The sequence below is a fragment of the Canis lupus genome, chromosome X (assembly GCF_003254725.2).
Source record: "Canis lupus dingo isolate Sandy chromosome X, ASM325472v2, whole genome shotgun sequence".
NCBI classification, from domain to species: Eukaryota; Metazoa; Chordata; class Mammalia; order Carnivora; family Canidae; genus Canis; species Canis lupus.
The window spans coordinates 56,487,229-56,514,518 of NC_064281.1; the positions used below are offsets into that span (position 1 = coordinate 56,487,229).

The 27,290-nt window shown below is 39.0% G+C and overlaps 1 protein-coding gene and 1 non-coding gene across 13 annotated transcripts in view; one reads left to right on the forward strand and one right to left on the reverse strand.

Annotated features, from left to right (window-relative positions):
• Positions 1-27,290, reverse strand: part of PHKA1 (phosphorylase kinase regulatory subunit alpha 1) — a 179,730-nt gene that overhangs the window by 16,219 nt on the left and 136,221 nt on the right. For 10 of the 12 annotated variants that reach the window (XR_003143883.3, XR_003143885.3, XR_003143884.3 and 7 more), the window contains 8 exons: positions 26,118-26,284; positions 22,970-23,146; positions 21,392-21,483; positions 20,891-21,030; positions 6,311-6,467; positions 5,791-5,870; positions 4,468-4,546; positions 4,205-4,334 (listed from right to left, as the gene is read on the reverse strand). Coding sequence is in view for 9 of the 12 variants with exons in the window: in XM_025466198.3 (XP_025321983.1) it covers positions 4,205-4,334; positions 4,468-4,546; positions 5,791-5,870; positions 6,311-6,467; positions 20,891-21,030; positions 21,392-21,483; positions 22,970-23,146; positions 26,118-26,284 (1,022 nt within the window). In the remaining 3 variants the exon portion in view is untranslated. The remainder of the gene's footprint in view (positions 1-4,204; positions 4,335-4,467; positions 4,547-5,790; positions 5,871-6,310; positions 6,468-20,890; positions 21,031-21,391; positions 21,484-22,969; positions 23,147-26,117; positions 26,285-27,290) is intronic. The other 2 variants (XM_025466201.3, XM_025466197.3) reach the window with 1 other exon arrangement.
• On the forward strand, positions 486-593 carry LOC112671957 (U6 spliceosomal RNA). Its single transcript, XR_003143943.1, has one exon. It is a non-coding gene; the product is annotated as a U6 spliceosomal RNA (small nuclear RNA).

Below are 27,290 nucleotides of genomic sequence, written 5' to 3' on the forward strand. Positions count from 1 at the left end.
GTTAATTAATTGAATTTAAATTAAAAAAAGAAATGTTAGGACAGAGGACTATAGTTGGTCTGCCATATCCACCCTATTTTTTCTCTATTTCCTATCTTTCTTAGAACTTCTGAGTCACTTGATTGATTGGAAAAATAGATAGATTTAATTTTTAGCACCATACTGTTAGTACTGCAATAGATTCTTAGTAATTTAAGGACTAATCCAGTTTACAGGTTAACCAGATTCTTGATTTCTTCTTCATCCTCCTTCCACACCATTAGGGTACTCAGCAGAATCTTTATTTGAAGGTTGAAAGAATGAAAGGAGAAATATAGAACTGAAAGCCAGTCAGAGAAAAGCAATGAATATATACATGCAGATGGATTAAAATAATAAAAACTCAGTCTGCAAATATAGAGACTAAAAAGAGAATAGATATGCATCTCTCAAACCATGAAGAATATCGAGAAGATTGGACTTTTAAAAAAAATCATTAACAGACAATACTCGCTTCAGCAGCATATATACTAAAATTGGAATGACACAGAGACGGTTAGTTTGGCCCCTCAGCAAGGATGACATGCAAAATTTGTGAATTGTTTCATATTTTGTAAAAGATTTGTACTCTGAAAGCTATAAAACACTAAAAAATTGGAGATGACACAAAGAAATTGAAAATCATTCCATGCTCATGGATTAGAAAGAACAAAAATTGTTAAAATGTCTATACTTCCCAAGGCAATCTACAGATTTATTGCAATCCCTATCAAAATACCACCAGCATTTTTGACAGACAATTCTAAAGTTTGTATGGAACCATAAAAGATTCCAAATAGGCGAAGCTATCTTGAAAAAGAAAAGCAAACCTGGAGGCAACACAATTTCAAGTTATATTATAAAGCTGTAGTGATCAAGACAGTGTGGTACTGGCACAAAAATAGACACATAGATCAATGAAACAGAATAGGAAACCCAGAAATGAACCTACAACTATATGGTCAACTAATCTTTAACACAGCAAGAAAGAATATCCAATGGAAAAAAGACAGTGTCTTCAACAAATGGTGTCAGGAAAATTGGACAGCAACATGTAAAAGAATGTATCTGGACCACTTTCTTACACCATACACAAAAATAAATTCAAAACGGATGAAAGACCTAAATGGGAAACTGAAAATCATAAAAATCCTAGAAGATAGCACAGGCAGTAACCTCTTTGACATCAGTTGTGGCAACTTCTTTATAGATGTATCTCCTGAGGCAAGAGGAACAAAAGCAAAAATAAACTATTAGGGCTACACCAAAATAAAAAGGTGCTGCACAGCAAAGGAAATAATCAAAACTAAAAGTCAGGCTATGGAATGGCAGAATATATCTGCAAACAACATATCTGATAAAGGGTTAGTATCCACAATCTATAAAGGACTTATCAAACTCAACATCCAAAAAGCAAATAATCCAGTTAAGAAGACATGAATGGATATTTTTCCAAAGAAGACATAAAAATAGCCAACAGATGCATGAAAAGATGCACAACATCACTGACCATCAGGGAAATACAAATTAAAACTACAATGAGATACTACCTCACACTTGACAGAGTAGCTAAAATTAACGCTGGAAACAACAGGTGTTAGTGAGGATGTGGAGAAAGGGGAACCCTCTTACATTGCCAGTGGGAATGCAAACTGGTATAGCCACTCTGGAAAATAATATGGAAGTCCCTCAAAAAGTTAAAAATAGAACTACTCTACGATCTACCAATTGCACTACCTAGGTATTTACCCAAAGGATATGAAAATACTGATTGGAAGGGATACATGCACCTTGATGTTTATAGCAGCATTATCAACAATACCCAAATTATGGAAAGAGCCAAAATATCCATTGACTGATGAATGAATAAAGAAGTGGTATATATCTTTGTGTGTGTGTGTGTGTATGTACATACATATATAGTGGAATATTACTCAGCCATCAAAAAGAATCAAATCTTACTATTTATAACGATGTGGATGGAGCTAGAGAGTATTATTCTAAGCAAAATAAGTCAGTCAGAGAAAGACAAATATATGATTTCACTCATATGTGAAATTTAAGAAACAACACAGATGAACACAGGAGAAAGAAAGAGAAAACAGACTCTTAACTATAAAGAACAGACTGAGGGTTACTAGATAGGAGGTGGGCAGGGGATGGGTTAAATGGGTGATGGGTACTATGTAAGGCACTTATAGTGATGAGCACAGGGTGTTGTATGTAAGTGATGAATCACTAAATTCTTGGCCTGAAACTAATATTACTCTGTATGTTGACTAACTGGAACTTAAATAAAAACTTTAAAAAGGGGCAGCCCGGGTGGCTCAGCAGTTTAGCGCTGCTTTTAGCTCAGGGCGTGATCCTGGAGACCCCGGATCGAGTCCCACATCGGACTCCCTGCGTGAAGCCTGCTTCTCCCTCTGCCTGTGTCTCTGCCCCCCCCCGTCATGAATAAATAAATAAAATAAAAACCCTATTTCTTTCAAAAAAAAAAAACTTGAAAAAGAAAAAAAATCACAGTTAATAAGAGCTTACTACATGTAGGTCATGACTTTACGCAATGCTAGTAACCAACAGTTATGACATGGGTTTTGACCTTGAGAAGCTGAACGACTATTTGGGAGAGATTACACATGCAAACAAGATAAACAACAATAAAACATGGCTATACTAAGTGCCAAATGAGAAGTACAGACAACGAACGTTTTGGAAATAAGAGGAGACATTAATCTCCAGGGATGGTGATGGATAAAATACTGTGAAAGTAGTAAAAGGTAGGGGTCAGACTGTCGAGGGTCTTGAATATCAGACCCAGGGATCTTGACTTTATTGCATAAGAAGTAAAGAGCCATAGTTTTGATGAATCCACAGGGAAAAAAATCAGTAATAGGCAATTAAAGAAAAGTGAAGAATGTTTGGATTTTTTCCCTTGTTGAGGTTTATTATTAAATAATTAGACCCTAATAAAACACCCCTGCATATCATAGCTAGAGAATATATATATATATATATACACATATATATGTGTGTGTGTGTGTACATATGTATATATATACATGTATATACCTTCTCCAGAGGGTGGTCATAAAGATTATGTATGTAAACATAAAGCAAAAAGCACAGTCTGACATATGGTAGGTAGAAAATCATCATTAGCTCTTTTATTTTTTATTTATTTATTTTTCATTAGCTCTTTTAAAGGGTTATTTTAATATAGATTATCTTATGTAATTTAGGTTAGACTCAAGCCAATAAATTTAGCTATTTGTTAGTAGCTCAATTAAAAGCCTTTCAGGGAGGGGCACCTGGGTGGCTCAGTGGTTGAGCATCTGCCTTTGGCTCAGGTCCTGATCCCAGGGTCCTGGGAGCCTGAGTTTGAGTCTCACATCGCATAGCTTGCTTCTCCCTCTGCCTTTGTCTCTGCCTCTCTCTGTGTGTGTCATTCATGAGTAAATAAAATCTTTTTTAAAAAGCCTTTCAGGGAAATGTAACAGAAATAATGGCTAAAATTGAGTTTTGCAAATCCGATTTCATTTTTGTACCATTCTTATTGAAATCAAATAAATACCAATGGAAAAAATAATCCTGTCATGCCGGGGAGGGGGGGTCCCTTTCCCTCCCTTACACTTTATACAATTTTGTGCCACAGCTTCCACAGGCCCCTGCTTTTCTTCTAACTAAACCTGTTAACTTGCCAAATATAACTATAGTTAATTTCTTTTTTTTTACTATAGTTAATTTCAAAGAGAGTTCTGTCAGATAAATATTAATAGAAATATGGCATTCCTTTATTCAGTCCTGTTGTTTACTAGACAGAATAATGACAGTATGGTCACTGCTTCAGTGACTTAATCTGGGGTCGAGAAGCTGCACTGACTGAGTCAGAATCAAACTGTCTGTCACACTCAAATTTGATGCACACTTAGGCTCACTCTAGGAGTTAGAAGGAACGTAATGTGGAGTGCAGAGCCCCCAAGAGGTGAAATATTGAAGTGCAGAGCTAATACATAAATTTGTCATATCAGTCTCATGATTTGTATACAGGTTGACTAGCATGGGAACAAGATTGCTATATGCAGCTTCTGAGCTACTGATAAAATGTTTTCACTTTCTTTACCTCCTGATCCAAAATTCAATAGACCTACATTAAAAGTGAATTCTGCCGAAAATAGTCATTAAGTACCTGAGCATCGAAGGGAATGGGCCAGTTCTGTTGCCATAACTTGTATGATTAGACCAATTCGAAGTCGAAACATTTCAGCGAAGAGGCCAGGCTGAGTTCGCATATACATGGCTAGATATACCATTATTTCCTGTGCATGGAATGAGTATAGAAAAAATTATGGTCCAAGTTTCACAAAGCCCACTTTGTAGTCTTTGGAAATTGCCAGATCAATTGAAAACAAAAATATTGATCACCATATCAGGTGTCATAATTCTGCTCACCTGTGTAAGGATTGAGATGCTCATGTCCCCTTCACTAGCCTCATCTATCAGCCGAGTGAGCACTTCATAGGGCAGAGGTCTGAGGGAGAAGACAGTGAAGAAAGACAAAATTCTGTGACTATTTAGCTTAAATACACGAAGAAAATTAAAAAATCTTCCAAGTTCAAGTCACTGCTTCAATATCTCATCATCACTACATTTGGTTCTTTCAGTCTTTAAAGTTCATTGCCTCCCCATTCCACTTTGGCCTGTTATCAACTCAGGAGAGCTCTACTCTCTCCTCTCTAAACCTGGATTGCCCTTCTACTTCAAAATTTTATTTAAAACTCACCCCATGAGGTCATTCCAGATCAGTCTTTCATGGTTAATTCTTAACATATGACAAGTAACTATTATGGCTAGAAAGTAATAGACTAAATTTAAGCTGTGCCTTTTGGAAACCATTTTATTACTTTATGATCCCACCTTAGTTATATTGATTATGTTTCATCAATTTACACACACACACACACACACACACGCATATGTCTTCCCACACTTCTGGCTTTCCTGCTCATACTAAGCGCCCTGGGGGAATGGAGCTTGGACCATGCCATGTTCTTTTGGATTGCCATGGTAGTCACAAAATTGATCTGATTTGTGATAAAAAGGTTCTGTTTGCCTAGAGTAAGGTATTATGGGTTGAATTGTGTCCTGTCAAAGTTCACATGTTGAAATCCTAGCCCAGAGTACCTTAGAGTATGACCTTATTTGGAGATGAGGTTTTTTTTTACAGAGGTAATTAAATTAAAGTAAGGTCATTGAGTGGCCCTAATCCAATATGCCTAGTGTTATTATATAAAAATTTGGGAAATTTGGACACAAAGACGCATATAGAGGGAAGAAATGTGAAGAGACATAGTGAAAAGACAGCCATCTACAAGCCAAAGAGAGGCCTGGAAGAGAGCCTAGAGTATAGTGGATGTTTTGTGGGTGCTAATTCTAGTTGCCTACCCTGTTTTGGACTGCTTTTGGGTGGGAGGTTGGAAAAGCCAGTAAGTAAAAAATAAACACAAAACCCAAAACCACCACTACCAACATCAACAACAACAAAACCCTAAAAAGCAAACTATATTTGTGTACTACTTTCTGTGAATTTACTCTTCCATTTACTTGTGCCCTGTCATTATCAACATTCTCATGCCAAGTGTCTCTGACAGAAGCCCACACATGTAGGACATTATCATCCACTGTCAGATTAGAGCAAGAGAATTATGATCAGTCCACACAGCTCTTTAAAGGTTTAGAGCAGCTCGATCAAACCCAACCTAAAGCTGTACTCACGCAGAGATGGTCTTCTCTCGAGGTTCTGGAGGGAGTCCCACTGTCAAATGTTTCTGATGGGAGAGAAGGGCTGTGCAGGCCTAAGAAGGATAGCATAATAGCATTATCCTTCCCATAACACCTCCACTTCCCATGACAATTACTTTTCTCGGCCTACAGACCTTTGCTCCTGCTTAATTTATTGACATATCAAACCCTCTTTCCAGGAAATACCATGTAGACCAGATGAAAGAGATTTTTAGGAAGAAACAATGAGGTATTTTTATCTCCTAAGAGGTAGGAACTTCAAACCTACTGTAAATTCATTCTTAAGCTATGGAATTCTTATCATTTATAAACTTCAGTATTGTATATTTGGCATTCAAAAATAAAAAGCTAATTGAGTATCAGCGACTTTGTGTGAGAAAGACATCTCAAATGATTAGATGCTGTGGTTGCCTTAAAAATCAATTACAGAAACCAATTTTTAAAAAGCATCTCCATTTAGATTTGGTATAAATTCAAGAAGAATTCATAGTACCTCATCAAGTGCTTCCACCTTCTTCCTTAAGATTCCAGAGATGTATCGGATCAGGCCCCAGTGACGAATTTCTCCAACTTTGCCATACAGTTCAGTAAGCAGCTCTTGGACTGTTGCACTTTCTTCATCATATAATTCAGTGTCCCAGTCAGGTCCTCTGGAATGTTAAAGAGAGATCTACATTAATTATAAGGAAAACTGCTGGCAACAATAATTTGTTTCAGTGTTATAATGGATATGCCTGTTTTTGATAGGTCTATCTCATTAGGAAATAAATGTTGTTTACTAAGAATCCTTGTAAACCTATGATTAGTAGTTGGCCCTGAAACCCAAATACCTAGATAAGAACAAGTCTTAGTTTCAGCTTTGCTTTGACAAAACACATTTTTACCCTCTTCACCCTCTTCATTGTTGCTGAAAACAAGGTCAAATATTTAATTTAAGTATTGAAAGCTCAGAAAGTATGCTACACTTAGGGAACTAATAAAGAGATAAAAAGAATGTGTGCTTATTTGCAAAAGATGCATATACATTATTGTTGTAAAGATTACCATAACACACGTCAACTGTGAAGTATCATAAAATATAAATAAAGTGCCATGAAATTGGGAATTTAATATATGATGAAGGTAGATTATTCATTAAACAATGTTAAGACAATCAAGCAGCCATCTGAAAAAGAAGGTGGATTCATGCCTTACACTGAGCATCAGAGTTCCAAATATATCAAAGATTTAAATGTGAAGGTACTAGAAAAATATGGGAGAACTACTTAATAACTTTGAGGGCAAGAGGACTTTTTAACTGGGACTCCTGGGTGGCTCAGTGGTTGAGGGTCTGCCTTCAGCTCAGGGCGCGATCCTGAGGTCCCGGATCGAATCCCACATTGGGCTCCTTGCCAGGAGCCTGCTTCTCCCTCTGCCTATGTCTCTGTCTGTCTCTCTCTGTGTCTGTCATGAATAAATAAATACATCTTTAAAAAAGAGGACTTTTTGACTATAACCTATACACCAGAAGCCATAAAAGAAATAGTGATGCATTTATATACATAAAACAACAAAATTCATATTGCAAAAAAAACACTAAGCAAAGTCACAGGACAAATTACAAACAAAAGCATTTACAATTCATAGGCCAATTTCCCTAATATATAAAGAACTTCAACACGGGTGCCTGGGTGGCTCAGTTGGTTAAGTGTCCAACTCTTGATTTCAGCTCAGGGTCATGAGATTGAGCCCTGCATTGGGCTCCATGCTCAGTGGGAGTCTCCTCTCTTCCTCTCCCTTGCTCTTCCCCCCACATATGCTTTCTCTGTCTCTCTGAAAGAAAGAACTGGAACAAATAGATAAGAAAAAAAAGACACAAAGGAAATATGGTCAAACAAATACTGATGGATTTTAAATATAGGAAAGATTTATCTCATGCACAATAAGAAAAATTAAAATTAACACTAGACTAAGATAACACTTTGTGAAATCTATTATGTTGTCCAAAATCCCCAAATTTGATAACACTGCATTGATAAGGTTTTGGGAAAATAAATACTCTCAATATCTTGCTGATGGAAATGAAAATTGGGACAATCTCTCTGGAGAGCTATTTGGAAATATACACTGATATTAAAAATCTCTATATTCTTTGATCTAGGAATTCTACTTCTGGCATATCTGTAGGATAGAATCCATGCATGAGAAATGATATATGCTCTGAGGTTATTTGCTATAGCATTGTTTGTGATAGTGAATGATGGGTAATAACTCAAGTGTCCATCAATAGGAGACTGCATAAACAAATCATGGTATGTTCAAACAATGAAATGCTATGCAACTATTACAGAAATACGATATAGATCTAGATTGTGGCAGACTGTATGTTTTAAAATGACTTCAAGGGGCACCTGTGTGGCTCAGTGGTTGAGCACCTGCCTTAGACTCAGGTCTTGGTCCTGGGGTCCGGGGATCTAGTCCTGCATCAGGGTCCCTGCAGGGAACCTGCTTCTCCCTCTACCTATGTCTCTGCCTCTCTCTGTGTGTCTCTCATGAGTAAATAAATAAAAGATTAAAAAAATAAAATGACTTCTAACATGCTTTTCCTACAGCGTGACGTTTATGGTCCTTCCATGAAGAGGGTGGGTTTGCATTCTCTCTCTTTCAACCCAGGCATGCTTGTGACTAAGTTGAAAGTGGTGCTGTATGATTTCTGAGGCTAGGTTGTAAACATTAGGGCATCTTCCACTGGATCCTTTTATGGGCCACTCTTTGAACCTAGGCTTTAGGCTGTCGGGAAGCAGAGAGACACATGAGGGAGGTCAACTGTAGGTGTTCCAGGTGACAGCCCCAGTTGAGATGCCAGCCAACAACCAGTATGAAACCCTAGACATATGAGTGGACAACCTCATGGTGACTTCAGCTCCAGAAACTGTGAGACCACAACTGAATGAGATCCCAAGTGAGAACTGCTTAGTTGAGCTTAGACAAGCTCCAGAACTGTGACAAATAGTTTAAATACTTTTTGCTTTTATTTTAAGTCACTGAGTTTTGGGGATATTTGTTAAGCAGTCATAAAAATGGAATATATATGTATATATGTAATGAATTTCAAGATAAATGGTTTTAGTGGAAAAAAGCAAGGTACAGAACAGTGTATATACTATACATCCATTTGGTGAAACAGGTGTGAAATTATACACATATATGCTTTATTTATACCTACATATGCATAAGATGCCCCTGGATGGATACACAACAAACCAGTAACAGTGACTGTCTGTGAGTTAGGGAACAAGGTATCTGGGGGACCAGAGGTGGGAGAAAGACTTTTTATCCTTTCACTGTATCCTTTTGTACTTCAAAAAGTTTGAACAATGATAATGTATTATCTATTCAATACATTAAATTACAGTAAATATATATTCTATGTAATGTATGTAACATACTAAATATGTTAAAAATAAGAAATATACATTAATTAAATATATTAAATATGTTTTTTAAAACATGAAATTAAAAATACCATAGGAAGAGTCAACAATGGATTAAACAAAACAGGGAATGAAAGTTTGAAGAGTAATAGGATATTTGCAGTTTCAAAGCATATCTCCACAAGATACTTTTGAATTACAAGGTACAACATTAAAACTCTGTAGTGAAGGAATGTGGAAGATACTATCTTAGCCAAGTGATAAAACCAGCAATGGAGCTCATCAACACTATGTACCCTCCTGATATGACACACTGAAAAGAACTCAGCATGATGTCAGTCGTATTCCTGCCAAAAATGCATCATCTGAATTTTATTATGAGAAAACATCAAACAACCCAAAATTTAGAGACATTCTGTAAAAAATAATTAATCTGCATGCTTCACAAATGTCAAATAACATGAAAAATAAAGACTCAAGAACTGTATTAGATCAAAGGGGACAAGGGACACAGGAGAACTGAATGAAATGCACAATTTAGATTTTCTTCTGCTGTAAAGACCTTACTGGGACAACCGGCGAACCTGATCTGTAGGTTAGATAATAGTACTGTTTTAACATTAATTTTGTTTTTCTTTCTTTCTTTTAAAATATTTTATTTATTTATTTATTTATTTATTTATTTATTTATTTAGTGCACAAGTAGGTGTGGAGGCAGAGGGAGAGAAGCAGAGAGAATCTCAGGACTCCATGCTGAGCACGGAGCCCCACGCAGGGCTCGATCTCAGGAACCTGAGATCATGACCTGAGCAGAAATCAAGAGCTGGACACTAAACCAACTGCGCCACCCAGGTGCCCCTAAGTTTCTGATTTTGGCAAATGTACTTTGCTTGTGTAAGAGAATTCCTAGTTTTTAGGAAATACACAATGCACACCCAAATACTTAGGGGTAGAAGGGGATCATGTCTGCCACTTAGTCTCAGATGACTCAGAAAAACATGTATGTGTGATGATGATGATTATTATGACAAAGAGAATGAGAGAGAGATTGATTAAACCTCAGGAATTTGGGTGAAGGATATCCAGCACAATTTTTTTGTATTATTCTTAGAATTTTTCTTTAAGTTTGAAATGGTCAAAATAAAAATAGATAAATGAATAATATGAAAGGACGTACTTTGAGATCTCACAATCAGGGATGATCCTTTTTGTTCCTAGAGATCAGAGAAAGCTTTCTGGAGATGACAGATGAACTAGGCCTTGATGGACAGCTAGAATTCCAACAAGGGGAGATGGGGTGTGGTGTAGGAGAATAGTTCAGGCAGAGGGAAGAACATGAGCTAAGGTACAAAAGTAGCCATGTATATGGTGTGTTTTGGATATGATAAGCAACAGTGGGCTGTTTTGGTGAAAGTATTCACATTGTGAGGGAGGAGTGATGGTAGTACATAGAGGTTGAAAGTCAGATCATTGAGAATGTATATTTGGCCATTAATTCTCAATGGTAGTGGTGATGTTACAGGGAGAGGCAGGGGATGAAGAGGAGTTGAAGATTATGACACAATTTCAAGTCTGGGTGACTAAAAGAATGATACTATGAACATGGTCAGGAAGTAGTAGGTTTCTGATAAAGACAGTGAACTGGAGTTTAGATTTGCTTTTTAGACGTATATAAATTCTAAGTAGAATCAAAGATGTAAAAATTTATTTTTTAAAAGATTTTATTTATTTATTTATTTATTTGAGAAAGAGAGAGAGCAAGAGTGAGAGAGCATGAGTGGGGGGAAGGGCCAGAGGGAGAGGGAGAAGCAGACTCCCCGCTGAGCAAGGAGCCCAATGCAGGGCTTGTTCCCAGGACCCTGAGATCATGACCTGAACTGAAGGCAGATGCTTAACTGAGCCACTCAGACACCCTAACATAAAAATTTCTTTAAAATTATTAAAGGTATTTCAAATATTTTTCAAATTCTGGGAGGGGATGAATGACAAGAAACCCAAAAGCCAAAAAGGAAAAGACTGACAGATTTGATGATATGAAAACTAAACTTCTGCATAGAGAAAGGTATATAAATAATTAGCAAATTAGACAAAACATCTGCAACAAGTATAACAAAGAAAATAGTAATATCTAATATTAGTAAGAAAAATATAAATCACTCAATAGAGAACAAAGGTTATAAACAGACAATTTGCAGAAAGAATGCTAATCAACAGAGATTGGAAACTCCACCTCCCAACTTCTACTTTTAAATCCATGAGGGATATTGGGCAGAATTCCAAGTGTATTAAAACCCATGCAACACATCATACACATACACACTCTATACTCAAGTAGTTTAACATTACATGGAATACTATTTTTAGGGAGATTGCAGGTTCAATCAGATGTTATGGTGAAGTTAGTAATACAGGGTTAGATGAAGAAAACCCACATTAGGAGCAGAAGAGTTGGCAGTCAACCGTGGATCATCTGAACTGGTGGGAAAGTATGAGCTTTTCAGGTACGACTCCCTTTGCTTGCCCCTATCAACCACCTGGCTGAATCTTCAGTATTCATTCAAGCTATAGTCCTTCTGTCCTTACTCCTTATCTTGTTTTACCTTCCCTATCTTTTCATTATATTTCATTTAGCGTTGTGCCTGGAACATAATAAGCCCGCAACAGAGATTTGTTGAATAGAGTGTCTTACCCTAAAGGAAAAATGAAAGAAACAAAGGTATCAAAATAATAAGACCCCATGTCATTTTTTTTGGCAGGAGCACATAACAAGATTTATTGGGTGGCACTTAGGGTTGTATGAGAAGGGAAGTCCCTAACAGCATGAGACTGTCCAGAGGCTTATCGAGGGCATAAGCTCTACCATCCACAGGGGGTGGAGGGCAAGGAAACTCCTAGGGGAGAGGGGAAGTGAAAGTTACATGCTTAGGTGATCTGCTTCAGTAGCATTGTGGGGATTCTCTAGGTTAGAAAGCATTAAATGGCAGCAGTGGTTTGGGGTATTCGTGACCCTGGGCTTAACTCTTATTAGCAGATGTGGGGTAGGTTTTAAGGAGTATGCAAAGCAAGCAGACCCTAAATGGCTAAAAATATGTTTGGGCTACTTTTGATACAATTGGATGCATAAAAATTTGATTTTGGTGCTGGTGGGCTTTTTGGCTATCTTTTAAACTTACTCATTAAATACCATGATCTGATGGAAGCAACATGGGTTTCAGAGTCAGACAGACCAAGAGGACTTCATTACCACTTAGAGAGGATGAAAGATCCAGACCCTTACTTGGTCCTCTTTTACAATACCCTGGCAGTAGGGGAAGGTGAAGCAGTGCCCTTTTTGTTACAGGGGGTAAGAGTAGGCTTTCCACTTGGCCTTGTTGACATGGGCAGAGCTGCAGATTTTTTCCATGGTGGTTATAATGGTAATCATCTAAAAGTTGTCTGTCTTGCTAGTCTGCCCTTTCCTTTTTTTCCTTTTTTATTTTCTTATCTTTCCTTTCTATTTTTTATTTTATTTATTTATTTATTTAAATTTTTAGGGTGTCAGAATGTATTTTTTTTATTGTAGTTCAATTTGCCAACATATAATAACACCCAGTGCTCATCCCATCATGTGCCCCCGTCAGTGCCCGCCACCCAGTCACCCCACCCCCCACCCACCTCCCTTTCTACCACCCTTAGTTTGTTTCCCAGAGTTAGGAGTCTCTCATGTTCTGTCTCCCTCTCTGATATTTCCCACTCGTTTTCTCTCCTTTCCCCTTTATTCCCTTTCACAATTTTTTATATTCCCCAAATGAATGAGACCATATAATGTTTGTCCTTCTCTGATTGACTTATTTCACTCAGCATAATACCCTCCGGTTCCATCCACGTCGAAGCAAATGGTGGGTATTTGTTGTTTCTAATGGCTGAGTAATATTCCATTTTATACATATACCACATCTTCTTTATCCATTCATCTTTCGATGGACACCGAGGCTCCTTCCACAGGTTGGCTATTGTGGACATTGCTGCTATAAACATCGGGGTGCAGGTGTTTCGGCATTTCACTGCATCTGTATTTTTGGGGTGAATCCCCAGCAGTGCAATTGCTGGGTCGTAGGGCAGATCTATTTTTAACTTTTTGAGGAACCTCCACATAGTTTTCCAGAGTGGCTGCACCAGTTCACATTCCCACCAACAGTGCAAAAGGGTTCCCCTTTCTCCACATCCTCTCCAACATTTGTTGTTTCCTGCCTTATTAATTTTCCCCATTCTCACTGGTGTGAGGTGGTATCTCATTGTGGTTTTGATTTGTATTTACCCGATGGCCAGTGATGCGGAGCATTTTCTCATGTGTTTTTTTGGCCATGTCTATGTCTTCCTCTGTGAAATTTCTGTTCATGTCTTTTGCCCATTTCATGATTAGGTTATTTCTTTGCTCTTGAGTTTAATAAGTTTTTATAGATCTTGGATACTAGCCCTTTATCTGATAGGTCATTTGCAAATATTTTCTCCCATTCTGTAGGTTGTCTTTTAGTTTTGTGGACTGTTTCTTTTGCTGTGCAGAAGCCTTTTACCTTGATAGAGTTCCAACAATTCGTATTTGCTTTTGCTTCTCTTGCCTTCATGGATGTATCTTGCAAGAAGTTACTGTGGCCAAGTTCAAAAAGGGTGTTGCCTGTGTTCTCCTCTAGGATTTTGATGGAAACTTGTCTCACATTTAGATCTTTCCTCCATTTTGAGTTTATCTCTATGTATGGTGTAAGAGAATGGTCCAGTTTCATTCTTCTGCATGTGGCTGTCCAATTTTCCCAGCACCACTTATTGAAGAGACTGTCTTTTTTCCAGAGGATAGTCTTTCCTGCTTTGTCGAATATTAGTTGACCATAGAGTTGAGGGCCCACTCCTGGATTCTCTATTCTGTTCCATTGATCTATGTGTCTGTTTTTGTGCCAGTACCACACTATCTTGACCACCACAGCTTTGTAGTACAACCTGAAATCCGGAATTGTGATGCCCCCAGCTATGGTTTCTTTTTTAATATTCCCCTGGCTATTCAAGGTCTTTTCTGATTCCACACAAATCTTAAGATGATTTGTTCCAACTCTCTGAAGAAAGTCCATGGTATTTTGATAGGGATTGCATTAAATGTGTAAATTGCCCTGGGTAGCATTGACATTTTCACAATATTAATTCTTCCAAGCCATGAGCATGAAATATTTTTCCATCTCTTTGCATCTTCCTCAATCTCTTTCAGAAGTGTTCTGTAGTTTTTAGGGTATAGATCCTTTACCTCTTTGGTTAGCTTTATTCCTAGGTATCTTATGCTTTTTAGTGCAATTGTAAATGGGATTGACTCTCAATTTCTCTTTCTTCTGTCTCACTGTTAGTGTATAGAAATGCCACTGACTTCTGGGCGTTGATTTTGTATCCTGCCACACTGCCAAATTGCTTTATGAGTTCTAGCAATCTTGGGGTGGAGTCTTTTGGGTTTTCTGTGTACAGTATCATGTCATCTGCGAAGAGCGAGAGTTTGACTTCTTCTTTGCCAATTTGAATGCCTTTTATTTCTTTTTGTTGGTTGATTGCCGAGGCTAGGACTTCTAGTACTATGTTGAATAGCAGTGGTGAGAGTGGACATCCCTGTCTTGTTCCTGATCTTAGGGGAAAGGCTCCCAGTGTTTCCCCATTGAGAATGATATCGGCTGTGGGCTTTTCGTAGATGGCTTTTGAGATGCTGAGGAATGTTCCCTCTATCCCTACACTCTGAAGAGTTTTGATCAGGAATGGATGCCTTATTTTGTCAATGCTTTTTCTGCATCTATTGAGAGGATCATATGGTTCTTGTTTTTTCTCTTGATGATATGATCAATCATGTTGATTGCTTTATGAGTGAACCAGCCTTGCATCCCAGGGATAAATCCCACTTGGTCATGGTGAATAATCTTCCTAATGTATTGTTGCATCCTATTGGCTAGTATCTTGTTGATAATTTTTGCATCCATGTTCATCAGGGATATTGGTGTATAATTCTCCTTTTTGGTGGGGTCTTTGTCTGGTTTTGGAATTAAGGTGATGCTGGCCTCATAGAACAAGTTTGGAAGTATCCCATCTCTATCTTTCGGAACAGCTTTAGTAGAATAGGTATGGTTTCTTCTTTAAATGTTTGATAGAATTCCCCTGGGAAGCCATCTGTCCCTGGACTTTTGTGTCTTGGGAGGTTTTTGATGAGTGCTTCAATTTCCTCCCTGGTTATTGGCCTGTTCAGGCTTTCTATTTCTTGCTGTTCCAGTTTTGGTAGTTTGTGGTTTTCCAGGAATGCGTCCATTTCTTCTAGATTGCCTAATTTATTGGCGTATATCTGCTCATAATATGTTTTTAAAGTCGTTTGTATTTCCTTGGTGTTGGTGGCGATCTCTCCTTTCTCATTCATGATTTTATGAATTTGAGTCTTTTCTCTCTTCTTTTTAATAAGGCTGGCTAATGGGTTATCTATCTTATTAATTCTTTTAAAGAACCAACTCTTGGTTTTGTTAATCTGTTCCACAGTTCTTCTGGTCTCTATTTCGTTGAGTTCTGCTCGAATCTTTATTAACACTCTTCTTCTGCTGGGTGTAGGATCTATTTGCTGTTTTTCGCCAGCTCCTTTAGGTGCAAGGTTAGCTTTTGTATTTGAGTTCTTTCCAGTTTTTGGATGGATGCTTGTATTGCGATGTATTTCTCCCTCAGGAATGCTTTTGCTGTATCCCAAAGATTTTGAACGGTTGTATCCTCATTCTCATTAGTTTCCATGAATCTTTTTAATTCTTCTCTAATTTCCTGGTTGACCCTTTTATCTTTTAGCAGGATGGTCCTTAACCTCCACGTGTTTGAAATCCTTCCAAACTCCTTCTTGTGATTGAGTTCTAGTTTCAAAGCATTTTGGTCTGAAAATATGCAGGGGATGATCCCAATCTTTTGGTATCGGTTCAGACCTGATTTGTGACCCAGTATGTGGTCTATTCTGGAGAAAGTTCCATGTGCACTTGAGAAGAATGTGTATTCAGTTGCGTTTGGATGTAAAGTTCTGTAGATATCTGTGAAATCCATCTGGTCCAGTGTATCATATAAAGCTCTTGTTTCTTTGGAGATGTTGTGCTTACAAGACCTGTCGATTGTAGAAAGCGCTACATTCAAGTCACCAAGTATAAGTGTATTATTATCTAAGTATGTCTTAACTTTGGTTATTAATTGACTGATATACTTGGCAGCTCCCACATTCGGGGCATAAATATTGATGATTGTTAGGTCCTCTTGTTGGATAGATCCTTTAAGTATGATATAGTGTCCCTCTTCATCTCTTACTACAGTCTTCGGGATAAACTTTAGTTTATCTGATATACGGATGGCTACCCCTGCTTTCTTTCGAGGACCATTTGAATGGTACATCGTTCTACAACCTTTTATTTTCAGGCTGGAGGTGTCCTTATGTCTAAAATGAGTCTCTTATAGACAGCAAATAGATGGGCCTTGCTTTTTTATCCAGTCGGAAACCCTGTGCCTTTTGATGGGGTCATTAAGCCCATTCACGTTCAGAATGACTATTGAAAGATATGAATTTAGTGTCATCATGATACCTATTCAGTCCCTGTTTTTGTGGATTGTTCCCTTGGACTTCCTCTTTCCATTAGAGAATCCCCCTTAGTATTTCTTGCAGAGCCGGCTTGGTGGTCACATATTCTTTCAGTTTCTGCCTATCTTGGAAGCTCTTTATCTCTCCTTCTATTCTGAATGGGAGCCTTGCTGGAAAAAGTATTCTTGGCTGCAGGTTCTTCTCATTTAGGACCCTGAATATATCCTTCCAGTCCTTTCTGGCCTGCCCGGTCTCTGTGGAGAGGTCTGCCTTTAATCTAATATTTCTCCCCATAAAAGTTAGAGATTTCTTGTCTCTTGCTGCTTTAAGGATCTTCTCCTTATCTTTGGAATTTGCAAGTTTCACTATTAAACGTGGAGGTGTTGAGCGGTTTTTATTGATTTTTTTTGGGGGGGGAATCTCTCTATTTCCTGGATCTGAATGTCTGTTTCCCTTCCCATGTTAGGAAAGTTCTCAGCTATGATTTTTTCAAATACATATTCTGGACCTCCGTCCCTTTCGGCGCCCTCTGGAACCCCAGTTAAACGTAGATTTTTCCTCTGAGGCTGTCATTTATTTCCCTTAACCTATTCTCATGATCTTTTAATTGTTTTTCTCTTTTTTCCTCAGTTTCCCTCCTTGCCATCAACTTGTCTTCTATGTTTCTCACTTGTTCTTCTACCTCGTTAACCCTTGTTGTTAGGACCTCTAGTTTGGATTGCATCTCATTTAATTGATTTTTAATTTCTGCCTGATTAGATCTAAATTCTGCAGCCATGAAGTCTCTTGAATCCTTTATGCTTTTTTCTAGAGCCACCAGTAGCTTTATAACTGTGCTTCTGAATTGGCTTTCTGACATTGAATTGTAATCCAAATTTTGTAACTCTCTGGGAGAGAGGACTTTTTCTGATTCTTCCTTCTGAGGTGAGATTTTCATTTTGCTTAGTGCAGAGTGAGTCATTTTGTTCAGTGCAGAGTGGCCAAAAACAAGTTGTACTGGAAAAAGGAGAAAAAGAGAGAAGAGAAAAAAGAAAAGGAAAAAAAAGAAAGAAGAAGAAAAAAAGAAAAAAGGGGGGAGGAAGCAAACAGAAAACAAAAAACAAGGGGGAGTATCCTCTGATACTGTAGATCCCTCGAATTCCCCTGGAACTTTCCAGTGCTGCTTGGTCAATAACTTGCTTTTCCCCTGTCCTTCTAGCTGGTCTTCTGGGGGGCAGGGGGTGGGGCTGCAGTGCTGTTTCCAAGGTGTGAGCACTTGGGGGAGCTGCTCAGCCCCCTGCCTGGTGCACGGCTCAGTGGGAGTTGTTTATCCTGTTTATCCTGTGAGGCTACTGTGAGGCTCAGTGGGGGTTGTTTATCCTGTGAGGCCCCAGGAGGAACAACAATAGTGGCAGCCGGCCAGCTCTCCAGCCCTGGAGTCCCCTCCCGCAGTAACTACCACAGCGCCCATTCCACAGGGGCCTGGATGCTCCGGGGGCGGAGGCCGCCGATTTGCATAGCTTGGGGCGGCCCAGCGGTAGGAGTTTCCTTGCTGTCCTGTGCGCTCCCAGCCTCTGCCTGTCACGGAGGGAGCCCCGGATCCAGGCCGTGTCCCCCAGTGCCCTGGGCTCCGGGGCCTGCTCTGCTGGAATCGAGCTCCTGGGGCCGCGCAGCTCCCTCCACGCACAGCCGACTCCGAGCCCAGCCGGGCGCGCACTGCAGCCGTTTAGGGAGCTCCGCCTCGGTGTGTGGCAGGCTCTTCCCCGGGGCACACCTCTTCTGTTAGTGCCCCTGGGAGCCTGAGGGCATCCCCCTATCCCTCCCGCTCCTGGGGTCCTGCTCCAACTCCCTGCTAGCCCTTTTCTGTCCTGGAAGATTGGTGAAACTCCTGCTTCTCCGGGATGGGGCTTTCCTGTCCTGGGGACACTCGCCCTGCGGCCTTAGCCTGGCTCTTTGTGGGGCCCCTCCCCCCTGGATGCTTTTTATTTCTTTATTTTTTTTCCGTCTTCCTACCTTGATAGAAGTACGAACTCTTCTTACTGTAGCATTCCAGCTGTTCTCTCTTTAAATCTCAGGCTGAATTCGTAGTTTTCAGGATGATTTGAAAGGTATCTAGGTAATTTGGTGGGGACAGGTGACTTGGGGACCTTACTCTTCCACCATCTTGCCCCCTCCCCTCTAGTCTGCCCTTTCCTAGTCCTTTGTCTAGAAATAATAGGTATTTTTTAGGGCTTCTGTCATCTGTGCCCTTTGGCATTTTCAGGGTGCTGGTTTTTTCCAACACCAGATGCAGGATATATGAGACAACAAGGAAAACTCAGGTACATCACAATCTTGTCATTCCTCAAATCCTGAGGTCCTTAGCTATCCTGTCTTCTTCTTTCCACCTTTTAATTCCTTGTTATGTTTGTTTTCTAAATAATGTCCTCCTGTCCTTAGCAGGAGGAACACAGAGAGACACATGTACTACTCTATTTTGTCTGGAATCCGAAGTCCCATTGTGGTTATGTTTTAAGAGCTTCATTGACTTTTAGCAATAATACTGAAATATTTAGGAATGAAATGATAAAACGTCTGGTCTCTTTTTCAAAATAACCTGGGAGAGAGTGAGAACATAGATGTGACAAGATTAACCATGTTTTTATAATTTTCAGGCTGGGTGATGGGTCCCCAAGTGTTCATTACACTAGTTTCTCTATTTTTGTATAAATTTGGATGTTTCTATCATAGAAAGTAAAAAAAGAAAAGCTGCTCTCCCTCCTCTGTGGAGGCTGGGCTTGAGGAGAACAAGGTAGAAATAGGAAGACGTGTTAGAAAGCAATAGCAAGGGGATCCCTGGGTGGCTCAGCAGTTTAGCACCTGCCTTCAGCCCAGGGCATGATCCTGGGGTCCCGGAATCGAGTCCCACATCAGGTTCCCTGCATGGAGCCTGCTTCTCCCTTTGCCTGTGTCTCTGCCTCTCTCTCTCTCTCTCTGTCTCTCATGAATAAATAAATAAATAAAATCTTAAAAAAGAAAAGAAAGCAATCGCAATAATCCTGGTGAGAGACAAAGACCTGAGTGAAGGCAGCAATACTAGAGATGCAGAAGATAAATATTTAGAGGTAAAACTTCATAGCCTTGGTGGTTACCCGCACATGGGGCATAGCGTGCTGATTAGGTCAGTGTTGGTTCTGAACACAAGTATGTAAAATTTCAGAACGTGGCTCCATTTTTAATGCTTGACTGCTGACCACTTTCAAGTCACACCACTCCTCTTTCCCTCCCAGCCTACACCTGGGCAAGGTGCCAGGGAAATCTGAGTGTTCCCTTCTTTGGTGCTGGTGAGGATCAGTACCCCAGGCTCACCTCCTAATCATAATAAATCCCCTCCTTTCTCTGCTCTCTGCTCCATAAGCCTTTTTTTTTTTTTTACCAAGTTGGGAATCTGTTTCACTCTCCCCAGGAGTCTCGTTATGTGTAATAAACATCTTACATCCTTTTGGTACATGTGTGGCATCATCAATTTCAACATCCAAGCCAAATTTAGAGGAGGGAGACCATTCTTGTCTCTCCAGGTATAAGTACATGAATAAATGAGGAGGTTCAGGTTATTTTTGGGGGAAAGTGAGAGATAGGAGAGAGTTCAATTTGGGCATACTGAGTGTGAGGTACTTATATATTGATGTACTTATCAGGGTTCTGGACACATAACAAACACTCAAAAATGCTGGTTTATTTTTTTTCTGTAAGCCTCCATGTTCATAATTCTTTTGAGCTAAGAGTTTATTTACCTTTGGATTTTACCAGATAACTGAGGCTTAAAATAACCATAATAATGATAATAATAGCAGTTTTTGGTCACCTACTATGTACCAAGCATTGCATTGGAGACTTTGCAGACATTATATCTTGTTTAATCTTTACAACAGTTCTATGAGGTAGGTATAATCCAAATTTTATAAATGAGGACAGCTGAGCTTAAAGTTACACAGTGGGTAGGTTGTGAAATTCAAATCCAGGTCAACAAGATTCCAAAGCTGTGCTGTATTTACTATGTTACACTTCCTCTCTACCTGAACATTAAAGTAGATTGATAATATTTATCACTTACTTCATAGTATACAGCATGTAAAGGATATCAGCTTGCTCCTGTAAGCTGGAGGTCTCCTTCAACTGTAAAACCAGTGCTTTGAAGTCCAACTCCCCAGACTGGTCTCTAGGAAGATGTATTTCTACACGAACAGAGGGAACCTTTAGTTTGAGAAAGGACAAAAAAATTTAAGTTCACAAGTGTTCAGCTTAAATAATACCCTAGAGTGTTGATCTTTTCACCTCCAAACCTTTGCCATACGAATTCCCTGAATTTTGATGAAAAGTCAAACAAAAACAATGACACCTTCAAAATGAATGATATAGCAATTTAGTTTTCTTAGAGTCTGGCTAGAAAAACGTGCTCATTTTAAAAGTGAACTAAAAAGGAGTTTATCTTCACCATTGTAGCATTTTGCCTACCACCAGTTACTAGCAGAACCTATAATAGCTAGTTCTGTTATTTGCCATACAGATGGCAGTTTTGCTAAAAGCTGACAGAAAAACTCATGTGCAGGTTTACCTGGTCCTCTCGTGGGCAGTGAGGTGAGTCAAGTAAGTTGAACGAAGGCCGAGAAGCCTGAAATATCTTTGTTGGAAGATACATGTGAACATCTGCAAGAGGTGGACATTTATGGGAAAGGTTAGATAACTCAGGAGACTAAATAAAATTCATAGTTGCTCTCAAAACAAAGTTGCACAGGAGCTATTCTTTATAGAACAAGAGTGAGAAATTTATCCTTTCCTGCTAATATCACAGAAAGGAAATATGAATATCAGATAATTTAAAGTCTGTTCAAACAAACATGTAGCATTAAGTGGACATTTAAGGTATTAAGTCCTATACATGGAATCAATACCACAATGGTACTATCACTGACACTTTGATAGAATACTATATATAACAGAACCCAACTATGCTTTCTATTTTCTGGACTATCAAGGGAGAATGCCTGGCTGTCAGCAGTTGGACTTCTTGAGAATAGAGAAATGGATGATCCTATGTAGGGAGTAAAAAAACGTAGTGACTGACCTACTTTGAGATATTAATATTTTTATTTATAGTTCAAATACTTAACATAACCTCAAAGGAGAGACTGTCTTGTCACTTTCACCATTTGACAGATACAGAAAGAAAGGTCCAGATCTCAAAAAACTGTTCAAGCAAGTAAGCAGCAGAGCCGAGAATTAAGCTCAAGTGTCCTGATTCACAATCTAGAAGTGTAACTTAATAAAGTTCATTTCTTCATGTAAGCCCTTTGTTAAGGAAGCATACTCAAAGGGTATGCTAAGCTTTTCCCTGTTCTAAATGTTAAATGATTTATGCTTAATATCTATGGTTAGTAATGGTCAATAAAGTTTTAGACAGCAAGAACATATATCTCAATCATTCTCATCATCTGTAAAATGTTACCATTTAGGTCCTCTCAGTGTGGCCAAGGAGCCCTTCTGTCCCTTTATATGCAGCTACCACAGAAGCATTGAATTCTCTTAGGAACCATGACTACTCCTGGTAATGTGTGGTAGAAGACATCTTCCATTGCAAATACTACTGAAGGAGGGTAGGGGTCACAGGGAGGACAATGGCACAGTTGTTGAGGCATGAGTACTGTAGTTTGAGAAGTGCAGCTCTACAGTGCTAGAACAACTGACTCTAAACATTACAACTAACCTAAGGGAACCAGATGTAGCTTACTCAAGGGAGAATATCTCCCTCTCGGCTGCAAGGTTATCTTGTAATAGTTTGCAGTGCTTTCTCTTTAAATCAGAGTGCTTCCAAAGGAGTAACTTTGCCAAAGGAAACATCTTTTTTCCATCATTTTAATGCTGATGTTAAAATGCTCCATGTCTCCTGTTCAGAGGCTTCTCACAATGTAATGGTTAAGCCAGACTACATAGCACTATCAACAGCAAAACTATGCACAATTCATTAATTTTTACAAATATTTGAGAGCCTAACATGTTCCTTCTGTCTGAGATGCTGGGGATAGAGCAGTGAACAAAACAGAGTTCCTGCTTACACTGTAAGAAGCACCCCACCCCTGTCCTGGGCTTAGCGTCAATCCTGTGCCTGACTCCAGTGAATCATGGCATTACTCACTCTGTATATGCAGCTCCTTGGCCTTGGTCACCAAGGACATTAAATTGCAGGTTGTTTGCACAGCAGCTTGAAACCGATCTAGCCCTCCCTTCTGTGAGGTAGGGGCCAGTTTAGGATGGGGAATAGTGTGCGTCAAAAGGTGATCTAAATAACGAGCAACTTCATCACCACAGTGAGCTGCAAGGTTAGTGGGGATAGGGGAAAGAGAAAAAAACAAACATTTTAGTCACTTCACAATCTACCCCACCAAACAGAATGATTGGCTCCTGTGCTCATAACAGCACCAGAAGTAGGTTGTTTTAGATCATGAGGGGGAAAAAGGTTGTGGTTACTGTACAGTCTTGTAGCTTTACCACTTAGAAACTATGGCCGTTTACTGGACCTACATGTTCTTCAACTTTGCTGACACAATATTAGGGCCCCTGAAAGCAGTATGAGCTTCTTATGGGACAGGTAGAGCAAAGATTTTGTAATCTGTGTATGCGTATGTGATGGCAGAGGTGGTGGCAGCAGTGGTGGCGGAGAAGCAGAATAGGGCCCCTGGAGTCTCACTGGTATGAGGAGACTTGTGAGCAAAGGCAAAAATCTTCCACTAAACACTGGACCTAGCTTAAAACAAACATATCCCATAAATGGCAGCTACAATTGCTAATGAAATAAACAATCTCCATGTGGCATTGGTGTCAAAAGGATTACTGGCCACACATTGGTCTTTTTCATCACCATATTCATTTATTCACCAAATATTTATTGCCCACTATGTACTAGGTGGTGTACTAGTGCTGAGGGGTTTCAGTGGTGAAGAAGACAGATATGGTCCCTGTCCTCTTGGACTCTCCTTCTCCCATACACCTCCGGTAACATTATCTCTGACTATGGGTAATGGAAACAAAACACATACACAGATCTCATGGATCCTAACATTTCAGACTTTACATGAATTTTCACAACATTTATAGTTGGAAAAGCACAGTGTTTGGGTCAATACTAAAGCCTGCGAATTCAGTTATACATCATCTTTTTTAATCATCTTCAGTGACTTCTTTTTCTGTGTTCTGATGTGATTAATAGAAACTATTTTAAAAAGCTGTAAAAATTGAACTCATTCTCAGGGATATCCTAATGAAAATATTATAACCTTGAATATAACATAGGTACTTGAGTGGAGGATTATGAAGACTACAGAGAGAAGTGTTCTTGGCACAGAAGGGCTGGCAAGCAATAAACTCAGCCATTGTGAGACCACTGACGTGTAAAACCAGAGAGGAGAAAGTGACTTACAATGCATAATATCAAATTTAGTAATATATATCATCAAAAAGATACATTTTAGAAAGTAATCTAAGAGAATGAGTGTGACAGATGAAAGTCACAACTACCCATGGAATAGCAAACAACCTCAATATGTGATTATTTTGGTCTGGTTTTCAAAATATTTGTTTATGCCACGATGAATATCATGACTTTGGTAATTATTAACAACAGGAAATAACTTTGTATTTAATGTATTTTTCCAATCAAGAAATTCACTATTTTAGATCTTACAAAAACAAACGTAGAGTGAATTAAATGGTACTTAGGTAAGTCAATGCTGAGCCCAAACAAGAAAATCATCCTCTGACTGCTAATGTGTTGGTCTATTGTGTATGAGATAATGCTTGCTATCCCTCAAGAAAAGCCAATTTATTTTTTCTTTTCTCTAACACACCACTCTTTTTTTAATAATAAATTTATTTTTTATTGGTGTTCAATTTACACACAGAATAACACCTAGTGCTCACCCCATCAAGTGCTCCCCTCAGTGCCCGTCACCCATTCATCCCCACCCCCGCCCTCCTCCCCTTCCACCACCCCTAGTTCGTTTCCCTGAGTTAGGAGTCTTCATGTTCTGTCTCCCTTTCTGATATTTCCCACCCATTTCTTCTCCCTTCTCTTATATTCCCTTTCACTATTATTTATATTCCCCAAATGAATGAGACCATATAATGTTTGTCCTTCTCCGATTGACTTATTTCACTCAGCATAATACCCTCCAGTTCCATCCACGTTGAAGCAAATGGTGGGTATTTGTCATTTCTAATGGCTGAGTAATATTCCATTGTATACATAAACCACATCTTCTTTATCCATTCATCTTTCGATGGACACCGAGGCTCCTTCCACAGTTTGGCTATTGTGGACATTGCTGCTATAAACATTGGGGTGCAGGTGTCCTGGCGTTTCACTGCATCTGCATCTTTGGGGTAAATCCCCAGCAGTGCAATTGCTGGGTCATAGGGCAGGTCTATTTTTAACTGTTTGAGGAACCTCCACACAGTTTTCCAGAGTGGCTGTACCAGTTCACATTCCCACCAACAGTAACACACCACTCTTAAGATAAAGAAATTAGCTGCTTTAAGATATAGGCCAACAGGCAAATACCCAGACAATGAAAGCAGGCAAACCGTATTTTAGATAGCTAGAAGAAGAACTGGCTCCTATTAGGCCTTCTCTCTTTGGGATTCAAACAATGTAATTCTTGCCTTGCCTTGGTTAGTGTCTTAACAGTCTATGGTGTTTCTCAGCCATTTTTAATATATGCCCTCATGATGCTTTCTCAGTTTATTATCTTTGTATTTCTAGTAGCCAATTAGATTTGTTGTGTTTTATTTGTCTAGTTTGCAATATGAAAGCAACAGGCACGCTGAATAGGCTTTTTCAAACTATGTAGACCTTCTCAGAGATTCTGATGGGCCACAGCAACATTATATATAAAAAGCATTCTAATTGAGTTTCTTATTTTTATGCTTTTAAATGTCTAAAAGCAGTACTGTATATGTATAGTTCTCCTACTATATCTTGATTAAATATCTCTCACTCACCATTGATTCCTCTCATTTTGAAATCACCAGCCATTACATATACCCGGGACAGAAATATTCCTTAGCTTTAATAAGAGATAGTCAAACTCCATACTCCACAATCACCACAGGGATATTAGACCAGAAACCAAAGGATGAAAAATGAAGCCAAACAAAAGTAGAAATCTAGGTGTATTAAATAAAAGTGAGACTGCTGGCATTGAGAAATATTAAGGAGGATGCTCAACACTCAACACTACTTTGTATTCTTGCCCAGCAAGGCCATGGCCTTTATGAAGCTTTCTTACCATTACTGGTTGAACCATAGCCATTCATCCAGTCGCCAGATTCCAGCTCATTATAGTTATCATCGTAATCTTCACTGTACAGCTTACCCTCAGGTCCAGGATCCATGAAGCTCAAATGTGTGCAGCAAGATGTTGTTAAAAACTCTGACAATTTACCTGTTTGAATCCTGACAGTTACAGGGCAAATTGAAAACAGAAAATTAGAGGAAATCCTTTTAAAACAACACATTTCAGTGAAAAAAGGGATACCCAGAATGTTTCGTTGGGGGATTACTAGTGCTTATATATTAGGTATAAATTTTGTAAATATGAAATATTATAGCACTCCTAGGTATGGTGTAGTGCAGGCTGGGGTCATGTGTTAATAAAGACTACAATTATGGGTTCACAATCTACCAGTAGATCAATTTTGATCTCTTTCACTGCTATATACTATGTTGCTAACTATGTCAAACATCTGGCCAAAATTTCCATTGGCTAACAGAGAAGCTGGGACAGAATGAAGATAAATCATCACAAATCCATCACATTGTTTAAAAAAATACTCAAAGATCATTTTGAAAATGAAAGATGAAATTTGAAAATTTTATGAATTATAGAGGATTGTAGACCGTATCCTCCCCTATCTATAAAACCAATTGCAAAACCCACAGAGAAAGTCAGTAGTACCGATTTTCTAAAGAACACAGCCCAGCACCCGGTGGAGAACACGATTGCTGTGGCTGCCACCTACGACCTGTACATATTCCAGGACAAAATCAACTAAGAAAGCTAGTGTGAGGACTAAGCCTGGTCTTTTCCTCAGAGGAAGGACATTGTCTTCCTCTAGAGCCATGAGGAGGAGTATTGCACTTCTCACTTCCCCTTTGCAGACTGGAAGGCCTGTCCTTCTGCCTTCAGTGAGATGAGCCATGGGTTGCTGCTCAAGCAAACAACTTACTCAAGGCAGAATTGGTGGACTGTGCTCAATGAAGGCAATTACTCAAAATAGATTTAAAAAAAGAAAAAGCCAGCTTGAAGGGGCTCCTAAAGGCCAGACCTTGGATAATTTGAACATTGATATAAACAATGACAGGAACGGGGCATTGAGTAAAATCAGAATCCATGAATTTATGCTACACTAAAACTACAAAATAAAAAGGGATATTGGAAAGCTCTTTAAAAAAAAGATGA